The 15,682-nt window shown below is 39.8% G+C and overlaps 1 protein-coding gene across 2 annotated transcripts in view; it reads right to left on the bottom strand.

Moving 5' to 3' along the window:
- The window catches only part of CWF19L2 (CWF19 like cell cycle control factor 2), an 86,177-nt gene extending 71,649 nt beyond the window's left edge, over positions 1-14,528 (bottom strand). Inside the window, exons 1-4 of one of the 2 annotated variants that reach the window (XM_074916194.1) lie at positions 14,443-14,528; positions 3,637-3,747; positions 2,841-2,960; positions 1,269-1,376 (exon numbers count right to left, since the gene is read on the bottom strand). In XM_074916194.1, coding sequence (XP_074772295.1) covers positions 1,269-1,376; positions 2,841-2,960; positions 3,637-3,747; positions 14,443-14,526 — 423 coding nt within the window. In that variant the 5' untranslated portion in view covers positions 14,527-14,528. Of the gene's footprint in view, positions 1-1,268; positions 1,377-2,840; positions 2,961-3,636; positions 3,748-4,854; positions 5,027-14,442 lie in introns of those variants that run through there. The other variant, XM_074916202.1, reaches the window with a different exon arrangement.
- Positions 14,529-15,682: the final 1,154 nt, after the last annotated feature.

The raw sequence follows: 15,682 nt of genomic DNA, 5'->3' as shown, positions 1-15,682 counted from the left end.
CCTTCCTTTTTCCCCCTTTTCCCCCTTCCCTTCCTTTTTCCCCCTTTTCCCCCTTCCCTTCCTTTTTCCCCCTTTTCCCCCTTCCCTTCCTTTTTCCCCCTTTTCCCCCTTCCCTTCCTTTTTCCCCCTTTTCCCCCTTCCCTTCCTTTTTCCCCCTTTTCCCCCTTCCCTTCCTTTTTCCCCCTTTTCCCCCTTCCCTTCCTTTTTCCCCCTTTTCCCCCTTCCCTTCCTTTTTCCCCCTTTTCCCCCTTCCCTTCCTTTTTCCCCCTTTTCCCCCTTCCCTTCCTTTTTCCCCCTTTTCCCCCTCTTTTTCATCTTTCCCCCCTTTCCCCCTTCCCCCCTCTTTTTTTCTCTTTTTTCCTTCCCCCCCCTCTTTCTTCCTCTCTTCTTTCCCCTCTTTCTTTCTCTTTCCCCACCTCTTTTTTTTTTAATGTAAGTCCTCTAGACTAGTCTGAAACTGGTCCCATGGTGCACTTTGAGAACATATCTTCTAATTTAATTTAATCTAGGAAACGGATTTACATGCTCCAAGACTTCTTCATAATGTGAGCCAAATACAAAAAGTTGGGATGACCAGGAGATTCCTTACAAAAGCACACTCTTGGTCCAAAAACAGACCAGCCCAGGACAACACTATACAAGAAATGCTTGGAAAAAAACTGGTTTTGCAGTATAAATCATCATGACATACATAAGAATTTGTATTTCATTACTTTATAATTTTCCAAGAAGATAAATGTGATTCAGAGATCCTTTTTTATTTCTCTTAATAAGATGCACAAATTCAGAATGAGAAACATAGACTTTTTTCAGGAGTGGTATTAGACACTAAATTAAAAATCATTTTCACACATCAATACTGTTGCTGAAAAGTTCTACACTTCTCTTATATCTGTTTAACCACCACAGAAGCAAAAATTCATTCAACTGTAGAACAGGCACTGAAATGATGCAGAAAAAATAAAATTTCTGGTCAAGAGTTTAAAACTGACCTGCAAGAAAATCAAGCTAAGTTGCTGGAGCCTTAAGACATGAAAGGAACTGGTGCTAGGCAACTTTAAGCACAGTGCCTTATTAAATACTAAGCAACTATTGGGTAGAGAATTCTTCCGATGAATGAAATGTAACATTTACCTAGCTAAATAAAGACATTTGTCTATAAAATAGGTTTTGTTCAACACATTGCAAAAGAGCTGTCAAGAAACCAAAGCACGTCTCAAATCTGGTCATGCTGAATTTATTTCTGGAGTAGTTATCAGACTGCTCACCTGCAGGGAGGGTTCTTTCACAGCATCTGATTGCTCATTGACCTTCCAAGCCTTTTCTGTGTTATCTGACTGTGACACATTTGATTCAACCCATTCAACTGAAGAATCCTAAAAATGGAGTTTAATGTAAAGAATATTAACAACATCTTAACATATTATTATATGTTGATAAAATGCAGTACTTACCAAGTATATTGATAATCAAATGGACCCTGATTAGCACTACTAATATAATAGTTTTTATTATTTTAAAATACTGATAATAAAAATAGACTACTGATATTCCCATAAGAGATTGTTCCTTCATAATCAAAACATTCCACCATACTTCATGAGCACATCACAGTATAACACTAGCTCATACTGGAGGTTTATTACACTGCTAAAGTTAAAGCGGTCAGAATAAAAACAAAACCAAAAAAAAAAAAAAAAAAAAAAAAAAGGGGTTTATGGCATTACTAAAATAAAATTTTAGAAAATCGATATCAATGACTACATATGTTTTACATTTTAAAAAGTAAAATCAGTAACAGTACAATATAAAGCACTATACAGGCAGGCTATCTCCTTCTTTCATATCCAACTTCCTACACTTGCAAACAGTATACTGAGATTTTACACTTGAAGCAAATACGACTTCATTGAACACAGTTTCTTTGCTATTGACATGAACCTGTCATGGGAATAACAGATTTTGGATTGAAGGTATCAGCCAGGATCGTGTTGTATCCTAGGAATCACTGTTGTATTCTGAAGAGTTTTGATGACTCCCATGGGACATGTGGGACATTTATGCCTTAGGTTACTTCCCACACTGAAAAGCATAGTTCACTTCTGATATCAGTCCCTGGAAAATAAATCTCACCATACTGCATGTTCCTTCGCTCAATAAAAGACACTCTCTGAAAAGAAAAAAAATCACAATGCTACCTGAGTTGCAACAAAATGCTAGGAGGATGTTTTACACAACATGGCCAGAAAGCAGCACCCAGATTTCTCATGCAGTCTCTGTACTGTTTTGCCTCAATGTCAAGGCATTTATTTACAGATTGAAATGCACAAGTTTGAGCCTTCCTTCAGACCCACATACAACTCCCAAGTTGTTGGGAGTTTCCATGGTTGAACATTCATGGAAATAGGCAGTAGTAACTCATGCTTGAAATCAAAATCAAGTCTTTGCAATTTTAGACACATTATTCTATGTTATACCACGGACTACAGGGAACCTATTAATTTTTCCACCCTATGCTAGAAGGAGGATTTTTTCAATTTCTCTCTGCTGACAAACTATAAATCCCTTAGTTTCTAATGAGTGAATTCAGTATTATAAAAGTCACAAGCACTCATATCTTTTAAATTGCATCTTTTAAACTGATGCTTTAAAAGCACCTTTTAAATTGATAAAGTACTCTGTATATTAAAAAGATAAACTTTACCACCTTTACCACATTTTTTTCAAACAGAAAATGGTAAGAATGAGTCTTAAATTTTACTACCCATGTGTACCCACAGAGCCTAAATGGTGCAGGTTTTAAAAATGTCACTTGAAGCATTCTGAAGTTTCTTACTTACTGAAGAACTGTCAAGTAAGTCATCCTTCTTTTCAGATTTTTGTTTCTTATTTTTCTTCTTTTCTTTCTTAGCTTTTTTTGAATGCTTATCCTTTTTCTTCTTTTTCTGCACAGAATGTTCCTACAAGTAAATGTTTGTAAATGAGATCCATTAAACCAAATCACTTACATACAAGAAAAACAATCATAACCTACTTACCAAGCCACACTGAAAAAGGTATAAAACACACACAGATGGACAGAGCTACATTTCATTTCTACTACCTCTTGCTCTCTTCTGTTGGCATAGGAGCGGGTAGGGCATGCCTTGCATCCATAATCAACTTTTCTTCCCTCTCTCAATATCCTTTTCACTGAAACTAAGGCACTATAACTATACACAGAATGTCTTCTATGTATAGAAGGGTCAAATCTACTTCCTCGTGAATCACTGCATCATCAATACACATCTGTCCTTTGCTGAAATATCTGCACAGATTTCTACACTAAAAGGATGCAATATTCAGAGGTTGCATTAAGGCTTCTCCCGTGAATGACCACAAACAGGACTGCTACGAAGCCTTGGATCCTCCAGATTGCTTCCTGTGGGACTATTCTTGTCTGGCAGTGCTTGCTCTTTTGCATTTGGTAGAACTTAAAGCTGGCACTGGCATTTCAAAAAAGCTAATATTGAAGCATAAATTCAGAAATCAAGAGGTTTTTAAATATCATAAATCAATAAAGCTCTCAAAGCCTTCTGCTCATACAAACATGCTGTAAAGCTAACACCACAATTCGGTGATTTACAGTTCTGTCACCTTTTCCAGTTGTTCCACACGTTCATTCACATCAGCAAGCATCCATGTATCTTCACCTCGTAGATGCTTTAACAGCTTGTGCCTCTGCTCCTTTTCATAACTAATTTTGGCCTAAGACAAACAAAGAAGAAAAATAACCAAGCAGAATTCAGAAGCATTTACTTACAGACACACCTCTAAGTAACACTGACACAACCATACACAATGTTGAGAACTGTTCTTGAGAATTTTCCCTTTTAGAGGACTGCAATAAAAATACTTACAGATTACGTCAAAGGTGAAATTTAGCTAACACACACTATGCACCCTCCTTCCTCAAGCTACAGCTTTGCAGCTCCTCTAGCACTGATTTCATCCTATCATCCTAAACAAGTGACACAAAGACATTCAACTTCCATTCTTCATTGAGAAGTTTGTTCTTACAACTTTCATGAAATGCATATGATATGATATGATCGTCTGATTTTCTATTTCAACATATTCTCTGGGCAATTACTCCACTACAAAGCACAGCTCACTATCTGTTAATCTGAGAAGTTAGCAAATCTACTTTTGTGTACATTCAGCTTTGAAAATAACCTCAGCCAGGTGCAAAACCTGGAACTGCAGAAGTCCATGCTCTCAAGGAGTATACAAGTATATAAAGATTAGCATTTTGGGCTGCAAAATGTTCTTCCCTTTCTGATTACAGAGATGAAACTAGAAAAAATAATAATCACTGAAGACAGTTTCAATTCCTGGGGACTTCTACAAACTACATCAATAAAGTTGATTTTCACAAATAAGTTTACTTAAATATAACTTGCCACTAGAAAACCCTTTATCCCAAAGTGCAATATATCAAAACACCTGATTAAACAGGAGGGAAGTTATTTTGTATTATTACCACCCTAATTTTGTATGAGATAAGTCTTGAGAGTTTGAGCTTGAACTTGGTTTTTTGTTTGTGGGTTAATTTTTTAAACAACAAAAGTCAAGGCAAAAACTAAAGGTAGAATTTGGTTTTCATCCTGAACCACTGAGTTTTAGCAGAAAGTGTTTTCAAACATAAACCAAGAGATTGCATGCAAGTTTAAAAGAGACCAATACATAAAAAAAAAAAAAAATCTCAGCACATTAGACAACCAGGGGAAGTCTCTCCCCCTGGTCAGCTATTAGTTCTCTGTAACAAACCCCAGATACAAGCCTGTGCACTACACAAGACAGTAATCTCCCTACCATGAACCAGTTTCTCTTTTTTGATGCAGCCAAGAAGGAAATCTGCAGCTTTTGTACTGATAGAAAACAAGGCTTGCAGGAGGATGACCAGTACACTGTAAGGGTTCAATGAACAGAAATACATGCTGAAAATATGATTAAAAGTTTAAAAAAAAAAAGTAACAAGGTACGAGTGCTGTTGTATTTTTTAACATTTCATTAGCAATACTGAAAATGGCACAAAGAACAAAAAAAACACAAATCAAAATACTACACATCTGTGCCCAAATAAAACTACCTTTTAAACCTTCATCATCCTCTTTCTTAGAAGCCCCAGGTGATACTTTATTATAAACTTAAATGCAAGCAAAGCAAGGCCACTACCCAGACTTGTTAATTTTAAAATATGAGCTTTGCGAAACCAAGAAAAAGTTTAAATCACCTCAAATCAAGAGGTCAAGACTGGGACTTCCATCTCTAGAATGACACCCACAGTCTACAAGGGTGAATCCTACATCTTATTAAAATTCAAAAGGAAGGAATAAAGAAAGAATTAGTTAAGAGCACATCGAAACATTTATTCCAATATCAAAACAGTTTTCCAGTTTATAAATAAACAAAACAACAAGCAGGACTATAATTCAGTAAGAGTGAAATAGCTGTTAAGCATAGCATCGGGACATCAAAACCACCCAGGACTCCAAAAAATGCAGGTATGTTTCCTGCTGCCTCTGTGAGACCTCACTGGCTAACCCTGGCCACCCTGAGACATCTATCCATCTGGGAAAATACCCTTGAAAGTTAATGCGGAAATCACTGACTGATCGTTTCAGTTCTAGTCCATACAGACAACAGCCCTTCTGTCTTAAAAATGTATTCATCTGACTAAAATAAAGTAACTAAGCATACCACATTCATGGACAAGTGAAGGGTAATTAATAACCTCAGCTATGCAACTCACAAACTGTCTACAAGCCATGCATACTCAAAACTTTAAGCTTCTAACTGAACAGATTTGAAACAGTGGAGATAAAGGGAACTTGAATATAGTTCTAGATGTGAAAAACACAACAAAACCAGACTCTAAACTTGTTTGCTCCACAAGTAAACACGAAACATGTTGCCAAGGTTTAAACTGGGAAAAGGAATAGGCTTTCTGCATACTCCATTTCACTTTTGGTTGAGAAAGACCTTCAGCTAGAGTCAATAGTTCCCTTCCACCTCTTTAGCAGCTCTTGGGCATATAAATCTATAAACACCTCAAATAAAGGTCAGTCAAGATCAGCTTGTCAACACATCTCCATTTAATATGCTCTCTGCCTGTCTAGGAAGATTTAGCCTCTTACCCTTCTCTATAACAACAGATATATTTTAAATAAAATTTCCTTCATGTTACCAAAGTTACAAATACACATTGCATAGAATGAAGTTAACATTACAAATAAGGTACTAAAGGAGCTCTTATACTTTTTATTAGATCTAAGAATAAACAGAAAAAATACAGGCAAGTATTCAGCTAATTGAGCTACATGATGCTAATACAAGAAGTGGATCAGCATTTTGGCTAAAAGTATACAAATGCATATTCAGAACACAGAATGACTAGAAATCAGCTAACTAGACTGTTGTCTCCTGAATGCTAAATGAAACAGGATTGGGCAAGATGAATGTGTAGTGGCAACATGACCAGACTTAAAAAGACAGACACACACAGAAGTACCAGGTGAAAGTTTTTTTCTTCTTAAACAAAGATACAAAATATAGAAGATTCTCAACAATATCTGTACATAAAATAAAAACAAGAAAGCTGCCTAGAAATCTGAAAAGATAAAAGAAGTTGCATTTTCACCTAAATTATCATTTTAACATGATATTAGAAAGTTAGCAGCAATACCCTCTGCTCCTTTCTATCTCTAAAAACTATTTAGCTCCCTCTACCAGCTAGTAGCAATATTCATTTTTATTGTTGGCAAAGCATTTCCCCTCACACAATTATTTCAAGTTGGGGGGAGGAAGAAAATCTGTCTACACTATTTTATTAGCTTCAAACCTTACCTTTGTAGTCTACTTATGTTTTATAATGATGCTGGGCTTACTGGCATTTTATGAAATGTAGAAAAGGAAGAAAAACTAGTTATTTCCCCTATCAGACTTACCGTTCTATGCTGTGAAAGCCAATTCTAATAGTGTCACATCTCTCAGCCCACAGAAGTTCAAGCATTTAATTCACATTAAGGTTCATTAATACTTTATGATACCACAAAAATATCCCACAATTTAACCTTTCCCCTTTACAAATGAGTACTTAACATTAGGTACATTTTAGGTCACCACTGCAATATTTTTAAGTTTTTTCTCCATAAAGATACAAAGCTACATTTCTGAAATACCTCTATTTTGAAGTAATGCATTAATTATGCAAATAACAGTGTATGCTACACACAAACAGGGAGGATCATTATAAGCAACAACCTGTCAAGAAGTGCAAGCATCATGCTACATTACATACTTCTGCAACATCCTAATAAAGTTGCTCGTAGTCTCCTTTGCAACAAGAGCAAGGTGAAGTACAGTGCTGGCAAAGCACTCTGAAAGGTCTGCTGGTAAAGTGCTATAAAAACAATAATTACTCTACAGCACTATGTTAGCAATGTTTGCTAAGGAGAACAGAGACAAACTTTATTGTCTTTACAACAAGCAGACCAAAGGGTCTTGGATTTTACAGCCCCATCTGAATGAGGAAGGAAATCAAGGTCAGGGAAAGTGCTCTCTGGTTTTCATTAGGTAGGTCATTAAGGCGAGCCTGCATGGTTGCTGACAACAGTATCTGCAAAATAAAGAATAAAACTTGCTCCAAACAGCCTGTAATATGCTGCAGACACAAACACCAAAAGCTATAAAAATTACACCATGCCACCCCAGGAAGAAGCAGAAAAGATGAAAGTCACTGCCAACAGTCAAGGTCTTGGTCACACAGTAAATGGAGGTTGTTACATGACAGTGTCCCAAAGGTGTCCATAGGGGATGAAAGGATGTCACCTAGGGAGAGAGGCTAAAACAATTCCTCCCCAGCTCACAGAAACCCTGACCAACACTTTTTCCTGACCCCAACTCTATTTTACCATTTCAGCTCTCACCAAGGCCAGAGAAAACTTTCCATACCACTAGAGACGATTTCCAATCTTTAACCGTGGCCAACCTCTAGTTATTTAGATGATCATCACCACCATTCAATAGCTAATTTCTCCATCTAAAAGAATAAAAAAATCACTTTTTCTCCAACAAGCTATCAGATGAAACTTTACAGCACAACACCAGTTCAACACAGTGTGACAAAAACATGCAACACAGAGCAACTGCTAAGCTGCTCTAATGGCTACCTGCCACTAAAGGGCAGGGCTCCACTCCCCTGCCTCTCCTCTCCGCACTCCTCCTCGCATGTTCCACCACCTTCCCTGCACAGGCCTGTCCCTGCACTCCAGCCTCAGAGGAAGCCACTTCAAGGACCACCCTGACACAGAATGAAACCCACCAACAGCAGGGTGCAGCTTCCTGGAGATCAAGGTTCCAATCTGTCCCTCTGGCAAAGCCATGAAGGCTACCAGTTTATGCACATGGAACAAGGGAAAAAAATGTGCACTTTGGGGAGGACAAAGTGTGGAAAACACTCCTTTCAGAAACAGCTTTCTGCTAGACAAGTTCAAAAGATCTAACACCTAGCCCAGGCCTTCAGACATCAGCATAAGGCACCCAAAACCTAAACAATCAGCTTTTCTTTCTAATTTCAGGACAACCTTGCATCCTGTCATACAAACCATTCCACTCATTTACCAGTTCTGATATTCAGCTATCACAAAAGGTTACTGTGGCCTGTATTACCCTGCCAGCTTGTATCACCCCAAAGCTCAGGGCTGGAGAGCCCTGGTTATATAAGTGCTTACCTCGAGGAAACCTGAACACACCCTTCCTTGCTGTTCTGATGCTCTTATACCAATTCTCTATCTGAATAACACGTTTATTTTCATGAGTGCGTAGACTATTTTTCTACCCTCAATATTCCAATTACTGTTACAACTATAAAGCTTTCCCAAGGAGAACAGCAGCAGAAACACAAGAAGGGGCTTAGCTTCCACCCCAACTTGCCAAATCACAACGGAGTCAGAGTGCTGCCTGCACCTCCATCTCCTCCAGATACAGCTGCACCAGCGGGAAATGTCACTGGTCTTTGTCATTTTCACCTGCCAAAAGGCATATAAGACAGGTCACTGAAATGACCATCACTTAAATAATTTAAGCTTCTTGTGATCAATAATCATGACAGAACAGTCAGACATGATTTAAAGAGCAGACTGTAGGAGGTGTCAACCTTCAGTCAGAAACATCTGGGAGGCAGTAACTGTTTCTGCTGGTACAGCTGCAGACACAACAGATAAACAGATGCACTACAGTAACTACTACTGCTAGGAGACTGTGGGCAGATACTTCATGTTAATGTAGGACCTCTCTAATCTTCTGTGGCAGAGCTACCTCTAAAGGAAGGACTTGAAGAATATAACAATGAAGACATCTGTCTTCATCATTTGCCTTCTAAAATGACCTGTCCGTTAAATAAAAGACATCGCTTGCAAAAATGCATATAGAGGTGCTTTATCAAAAGTCTTGAAAACTTTTTGTGAAAAGGCGGTATTCATTTGTTAATGCTGTTACTCTCCTAATATCACTCGAAGATTTAAGTGAGTATAGCAATACTGACATGCTTATTTCCTTCAACGCAGTCAGGAATATAACACTTCATAAAGGCTTTAAAAGGGAAAGAGCAAAAAGAAGGTGCTTAGTATTACAGCACAGAAGCAACTTCCAACAAATAACAACTCTATAACCCCTAACAGTTCTACATTTTGTTATTAATTTCTGTCTAAGGAGAAATTTATGTAATTTTCCACTGAAAATTGAAGTGTAAAATATTGCCAAAGCATTCCATCACCTCAGTGAATACTAATCACTGCAAAAACCCAATGGTTAAGCTTTAAATGAGGAAAGACCTGATCATACTTTACCAGGAAAACCTGCTGATTTCACAGCTTGTTTAGAGCTCAAATACAGTGAACTCAGTGACATTGTTACACATTGGGGTTTTTTAAGTTTTAGGTTGTATTTTCAAAGAAAATAAATCCAAAAATGTAAAACAAAGGTAGAGGTCTATGTCAAAAGCATCAAACAAGATGTTTCCAAAAATAATGGCTTGTACATCTCAATTTTTTTCAGAAACCCAACTAAGTAAAACTAAACACACAATTTTTTGTTTGTGTCATGAACCTGTTTCAAGGTATCATTTTATTTACACTGTTTCAAGAATATCTTACTTGTTTATTATTATTATAGACTTAACTTTTTTTTTTAAATCAATATGTACTGCTATAAGAGAAACTTGTAGTCTATCACTAATCCTTAACAACTAAAAGACAGGATTTTCCACAGAAGCAATGGTCAAATCACATCACCCTCCGAGACCAAAGAGTGAAAGAACTCAAAGTACATGAAAAATAACAAGAAACAGAAGAGCGACCCTGAAGTACAGAAATACCATGTCATAGGACAGATGCAAGAATAATTCAAAATTGAATCATTGCTAGTTTTTACAAAAAAAAAAAAAAAAAAGCAGCATTCATGTGTAGGAAAATTATACATCCCTGCATTTACCAAAACACCCATCAGATTATTTTCTCATTCTAAACTTGCAAAGTAAAACAGTAGTGTCATGAACTATCACACTCATCAAAACAAGACACTATTTCTGGAACTTAATAACAATTTGCACATCAACACTTAATTATTTGATTACTGATCGTTATCATAAACATTACCAGCTGCCGGGTTTCACCAATGCAGCTGGGAGGACAGACTACACAGATAAAAGAATACATGTTCCAAATTTAAAAGAGAAATCTCAATCAACGAGCTGGGTGGTATTTTCATTCTACAAAAGAAGTGTAAATTCATAACTGGCAAAACACATGAAACAGTAAATAAATTAACAAGAAGCAATGTCTTCCTTTCAGCTTCTTTTAAAAGTTGCTATATAACTATTTCAAAATCTAAAATATATTTAATCTCTTGATTATTGTGGACATGGAATCTGCAACAGTGAGCTAATCCCAGATTCTTCTACTGAGCTGAGTGATTTGGGGAGAATTACTTCTGAAGAGATAGTAAAGGTTCTCTCAGACTCTTCACTGTCCTGACTATCAAGACCACAGTTAAAGAGCTCCCTTTTATCTTAGCCCCAACTACATACTCTATAGAACAGAAGACAGACTAATTTCCACTATTTTATAACTAAAAGCTCCTTAAGGTGAGTTGCTTGAACATCTCATCTTTCCAGGAACAGAAGTGCTGAAGTACAGTCATTTCTGCAGACTTCTTGGATTATCAGAAGCAAAGACCTACGCAGCTTCCCAAGTGTCTTTCCCAAAGCAAAAAAGCAGGAACTTCTAAGACTGCGATCACCAAACAGCTATCCTGATTAAGTTAGCCACAAGTGAAAAGCCCCTGTGCAAGTGTCCTTTTTTTTGGCTTTGCAAGCAAGACAGTCAAAATGCACTAAGATAAAGACTTGCAGTAGTTTTCTTCCAGTTCTCTTCCACCACTATAGCAGCATGCAGTCTAACCATAATCAAAGTAACCTAAGTAAAGCAGAGAAAATCAATACACCTAAGCCATTAATCTGTTCTCACTTACTGATATCATCAATAACACACATATTTTAATGAACAGATACATCTTTAGGAGTTCATAAATGTCAGAAATACTTCATTTTCTGCAAATGAGGACTGGTTTTGCTTCCCCAGTAAGAAGTAGGGTAGCAAAAAAACCCTACCAAATAATTTGCCATTTGCAACTTCTTTTCCTGCATAAAATTTCAGGCAGAGTACCCCCAAGGAGAGGTTAGTTTTTTTCATTTGTCTGTCCTCTGCCGCCTTCTTTTCCTGGACAGAGGAAAAGAAAGATTTTCATGCCTGCTCGTGACAAAACCTGTTTTTAACTAATTCATATAGTTCATTAAGAAAAGTTCAAAACATAAAAAACAAAAAAGGAGATCAAACTTAGCTAAGCACTGACTGTTGCTGTATGTGGGATACCTAATCAGGACAACATCAATTACTTAAGCTAAATATAGAAGATTTATCCACTTTATCAAATGCTGGTTTAAATGGTAGGACATCACCACGTCTGAAGTACTACTACATATTACATATATATCTATATATTCTATATAGATATATAGATCTCTAACTATATCATATATAATATATACACATATTCACCTCCAGGCTTTGCAAGTTGCAGTGTGTCTCAACTTCAGAGAAGACAGAACTGTTATTCTGTCAGCAAAAAAGTGGCAGCAAGTTCCACTTTTGAAAAGCAGACAGCAGAGCAGAGTACTGACATAGCAACTATGACATCCTCATCCTTCTGCTTCCATGTCACAGAATGCTGAGTTGATTTTGCACAGAAATAATAGAGTAGCTATAAGAGGTCTTAAAAATGTTGCCATTTTACATGGGGGTCCTGGTGGACAACAAGCTGCACAAGGGTCAGCACTGCAGCAACAAAGGCAAATCAGATGCTGGGCTGTATCCACAGGGGCATTACTAGCAGAGATAGAGACATGACCACTCCACTCTACTCAGCGTGTGTCGGGCCATGGCTGCAGTACCACGTCCTGTTCTGTTCCCCACAATTCAAGAAAGGTGCAGACAGATTGAATAGGGTCCAAAGGAGAGCCACAAAGATGTACATGGGCCTGGAGAACCTGCCCTGTGAGGAAAGGCTGAAGGAGTTAGGTCTTTTGTCTCTGAGGAAGACACATCTAAGGGGGGACCTTGTCACAGTATTCCAGTATTTAAAGGGCAGCTGTAAAGAGGACAGAGGCTCTCTCTTCACAAGGAGCCACATGGAGAGGACAAGGGGTGGAATCCCCATCACTGGAGATTTTCAAGATGAGATTATCTAGTGCTCTGTTCAGTCACATCTAGGCTCCCACAAACGGTTGAACCAGGTGATCCTTCAAGGTCCTTCCAAGCAGGGCTGTTCTGTGATTTTAAGAGAGTGGCATTGCCCCAGATATCTCGCTGTACAAGCGGCACCAACTGAGAAGGAAAGGTAAAGTAGGATAAAGGTGTCCTATGTAAATTTTGCTTACAGTTAAGAGTATTTTCTGAACATTCACAAGGTTGAACTGAGCAAAGGAGCACTCTTAAACATATCATACAGCAGTTCAAATAAAGCAAAAGACATCTTAATAACAACAACAAACTTTTGCAGGATAGTATGATTCACTATGTTAAAGGAATTTCCATTCAACTGCTTGCCAAAAAGGGGGAAGCACACAGTGCAGCAGGATCACCTCACATTTGTAAAGTCACTAAAGGGAACTTCTATTGGCTAGAAATGATTCCGCAATGTGCAAGGGAGACACCCACATAGCATATTACCTGAAATCTTTTCTCTGTCTTCCTACTTTGCCCCCCCAAAAAAAATACATCACTACCATGTAAGCCTTAGGCTATTCAGACCATTTTTCCATTATTTTTTTCTGAAAATATCTTTGCCGAGTAAGATTTGGTTGCTGCTTACTTTGGCCTTCCTTCTCACAAAAAACCATCATCACAATTTCATACTTTTTCCATACTTTGTCCTCCTCTTACACTTTCCATACCGTTATCCCCTACTCCTTAAACCTCAAAACAAGTCACATCATCTAGCTGATGTGCCATTTACTATTTTATTACTCACTGTACCTACGAGTTACAAGAATCAGCAGTTTACTGCACAGGTGCCAAACACAGCATATAGGGAGATTTAGAATAAGATGCATCAGGACTAGCAGTCTCCCAGTCACAGCAACTCTACTAAAGCATCTGTGAGTGGAAGCCTTCTAATTATTAGCTAAAACTACAGAAAGATATAACCAAGCAAGTAACATCCTGGCTCCACAAAAGAAGGCTGTCCCACTTCTCTTCAAGTTGTTATTACTCCATGACCAGAGCGTTATAATGGAGGGATACTGACTCATTAGGAAAGACAGGCCAGGAAGACAAGGAGGATGAGTTGCCTTTTATGTCTCATTTAAGGAAACACTGAGAGCTGGGACTGTTATCCCAGTGAAGAGAAGGCCAGAGAGTGCAGGTGGTGTCATCTTATCAGTATATACAAATATCTGAAGAGAGGGTGTAAAGCCCGACCTTGGCTCTTCCCAAAGCTGTAAGCATAGAAACACATAGTAAGTGAAACACCAAGTGGATCAATACCACTACAAGTGGCAAAACACATGAACTCAGGTGGCTGTCACTCAAAACTAAGTTCCCGGTTGCTTTCTGCCACTCAGGGTACCGTAGCCCAGCTCCCCTCGGGGCAGAAGGGGCTCTCCCGAAGGCGTTCCCCTCCTCCAGCTGCCGCTGGCGGGCCTGCGGTCGGGAGGCCGCGGCCAGGGCCGCCCTCAGGAGCGCACCGACCCCGCGCAAGACGAGACCGCCTCAGCACCGGCCCGGGGGAAGGAGGAGGCTAAGCTGTCCCCGGGGTAAGGCCGGACCGGGCCGGACACCCCACCTGCGCCAGCAGCTCCTCCCGCTGCCGCCGCCGCTGCTCCTTACGCGCCGCCAAGCTCCCTTCGCTCTCAAACCCGGACGCCATCGCGCCCGCCGGAAACCAACAGCCGTACAAGCAGCCCTGCCGTACGGCGAGGCCGGAACACTGTCGTAAACGGCGTCCCGGGCAACGGCGAGGGGGCGGGGCCGAGGGGCGGAGCGCCCCCTCCGCCGGGACCGGGCCCTCCGGAGCGTGCGGGGTGGGCGCGGACCGCGGTCCCTCCAGGCGCCAGTGTCCGGCCGTAGCGCGCTCGGTCCCGGGACAGAGTTTCCCCAGCTTCTCTCGGAGCTTCAAAGTGAAATCCGCCCTGTGGCGGCTTCCAGGGCCTTGCAGGCGAAGGCGGCAGCAAGTGTCGTGCGGTGGCACACGCAGCGTAGCGGGCGCCTGTGCTGCGTGACCGACAGGGCCACAGAGCCCCGGGGTGGGGGCACTGACCTCCGGGCTCACCGCGCCCGCTGGCCCGCAATTACCTTGCGTGAGCCCGGCCCGCTCCTCTGGACCAACACTCATGAGAAGTGAACAAGGGAAACGTGGCCCACCCGACGCTGGCACGCTCCGGTGCCCCGCGCTGCCACGACCCCCCTGCAGACAATCCCCCAGGCGCTTTCTGCCCCTTTTGCAGCTGGGTCCGTGTGTCCCCCCTAGCCTGTGGCTTCTGTAATAGCAGGGATGTGCCTGGGTGCGAGAAGGGAAATTTAAAAAAAAAAAAAAAAAAGCACATTCAGGCACTTACAAGTTGCAGTTGGCCAACTGTTTGACAGGGCTGCTCTATCTTGGGTGAAGCAAATGTTTGTCTGAGACATAATTTATTTGGAATGAGATCAGGGCATTATTAATATGTCTGACACCAAACGTGTTCACAGTTGCTAAGTAATAACATTATTTAAGTAAAGGTCTGAGCAAAGTCCTTGGTTAATTTGTTAGCTATTTGCATGGGACAGTATGTTTTCAAAGTGATAACAGTAATTTAATCATCATCTCCATGTGTGAATTGCATTTGCATCTTTATTCAATTTATGCTTTAACAGTTAACAACATCTCAAGAAAAAACGCTTGGAGATGGCCACTAGGTAGAGAATGGTAACTGATAGAATTTCATAGGCATAGGCTGGAAAAGCATCATGTGAACCCCCTTTGGAGAGCCATTTACAAAACAAACAGATACAAAAGAAGCTCCAGCAGGATTGACTAGTGCTATGCT

Source organism: Athene noctua, chromosome 1 (assembly GCF_965140245.1).
Source record: "Athene noctua chromosome 1, bAthNoc1.hap1.1, whole genome shotgun sequence".
Lineage (NCBI taxonomy): Eukaryota > Metazoa > Chordata > Aves > Strigiformes > Strigidae > Athene > Athene noctua.
Note: the sequence above shows the minus strand (reverse complement) of the source record. Positions and strands in the feature narration are given on the sequence as shown.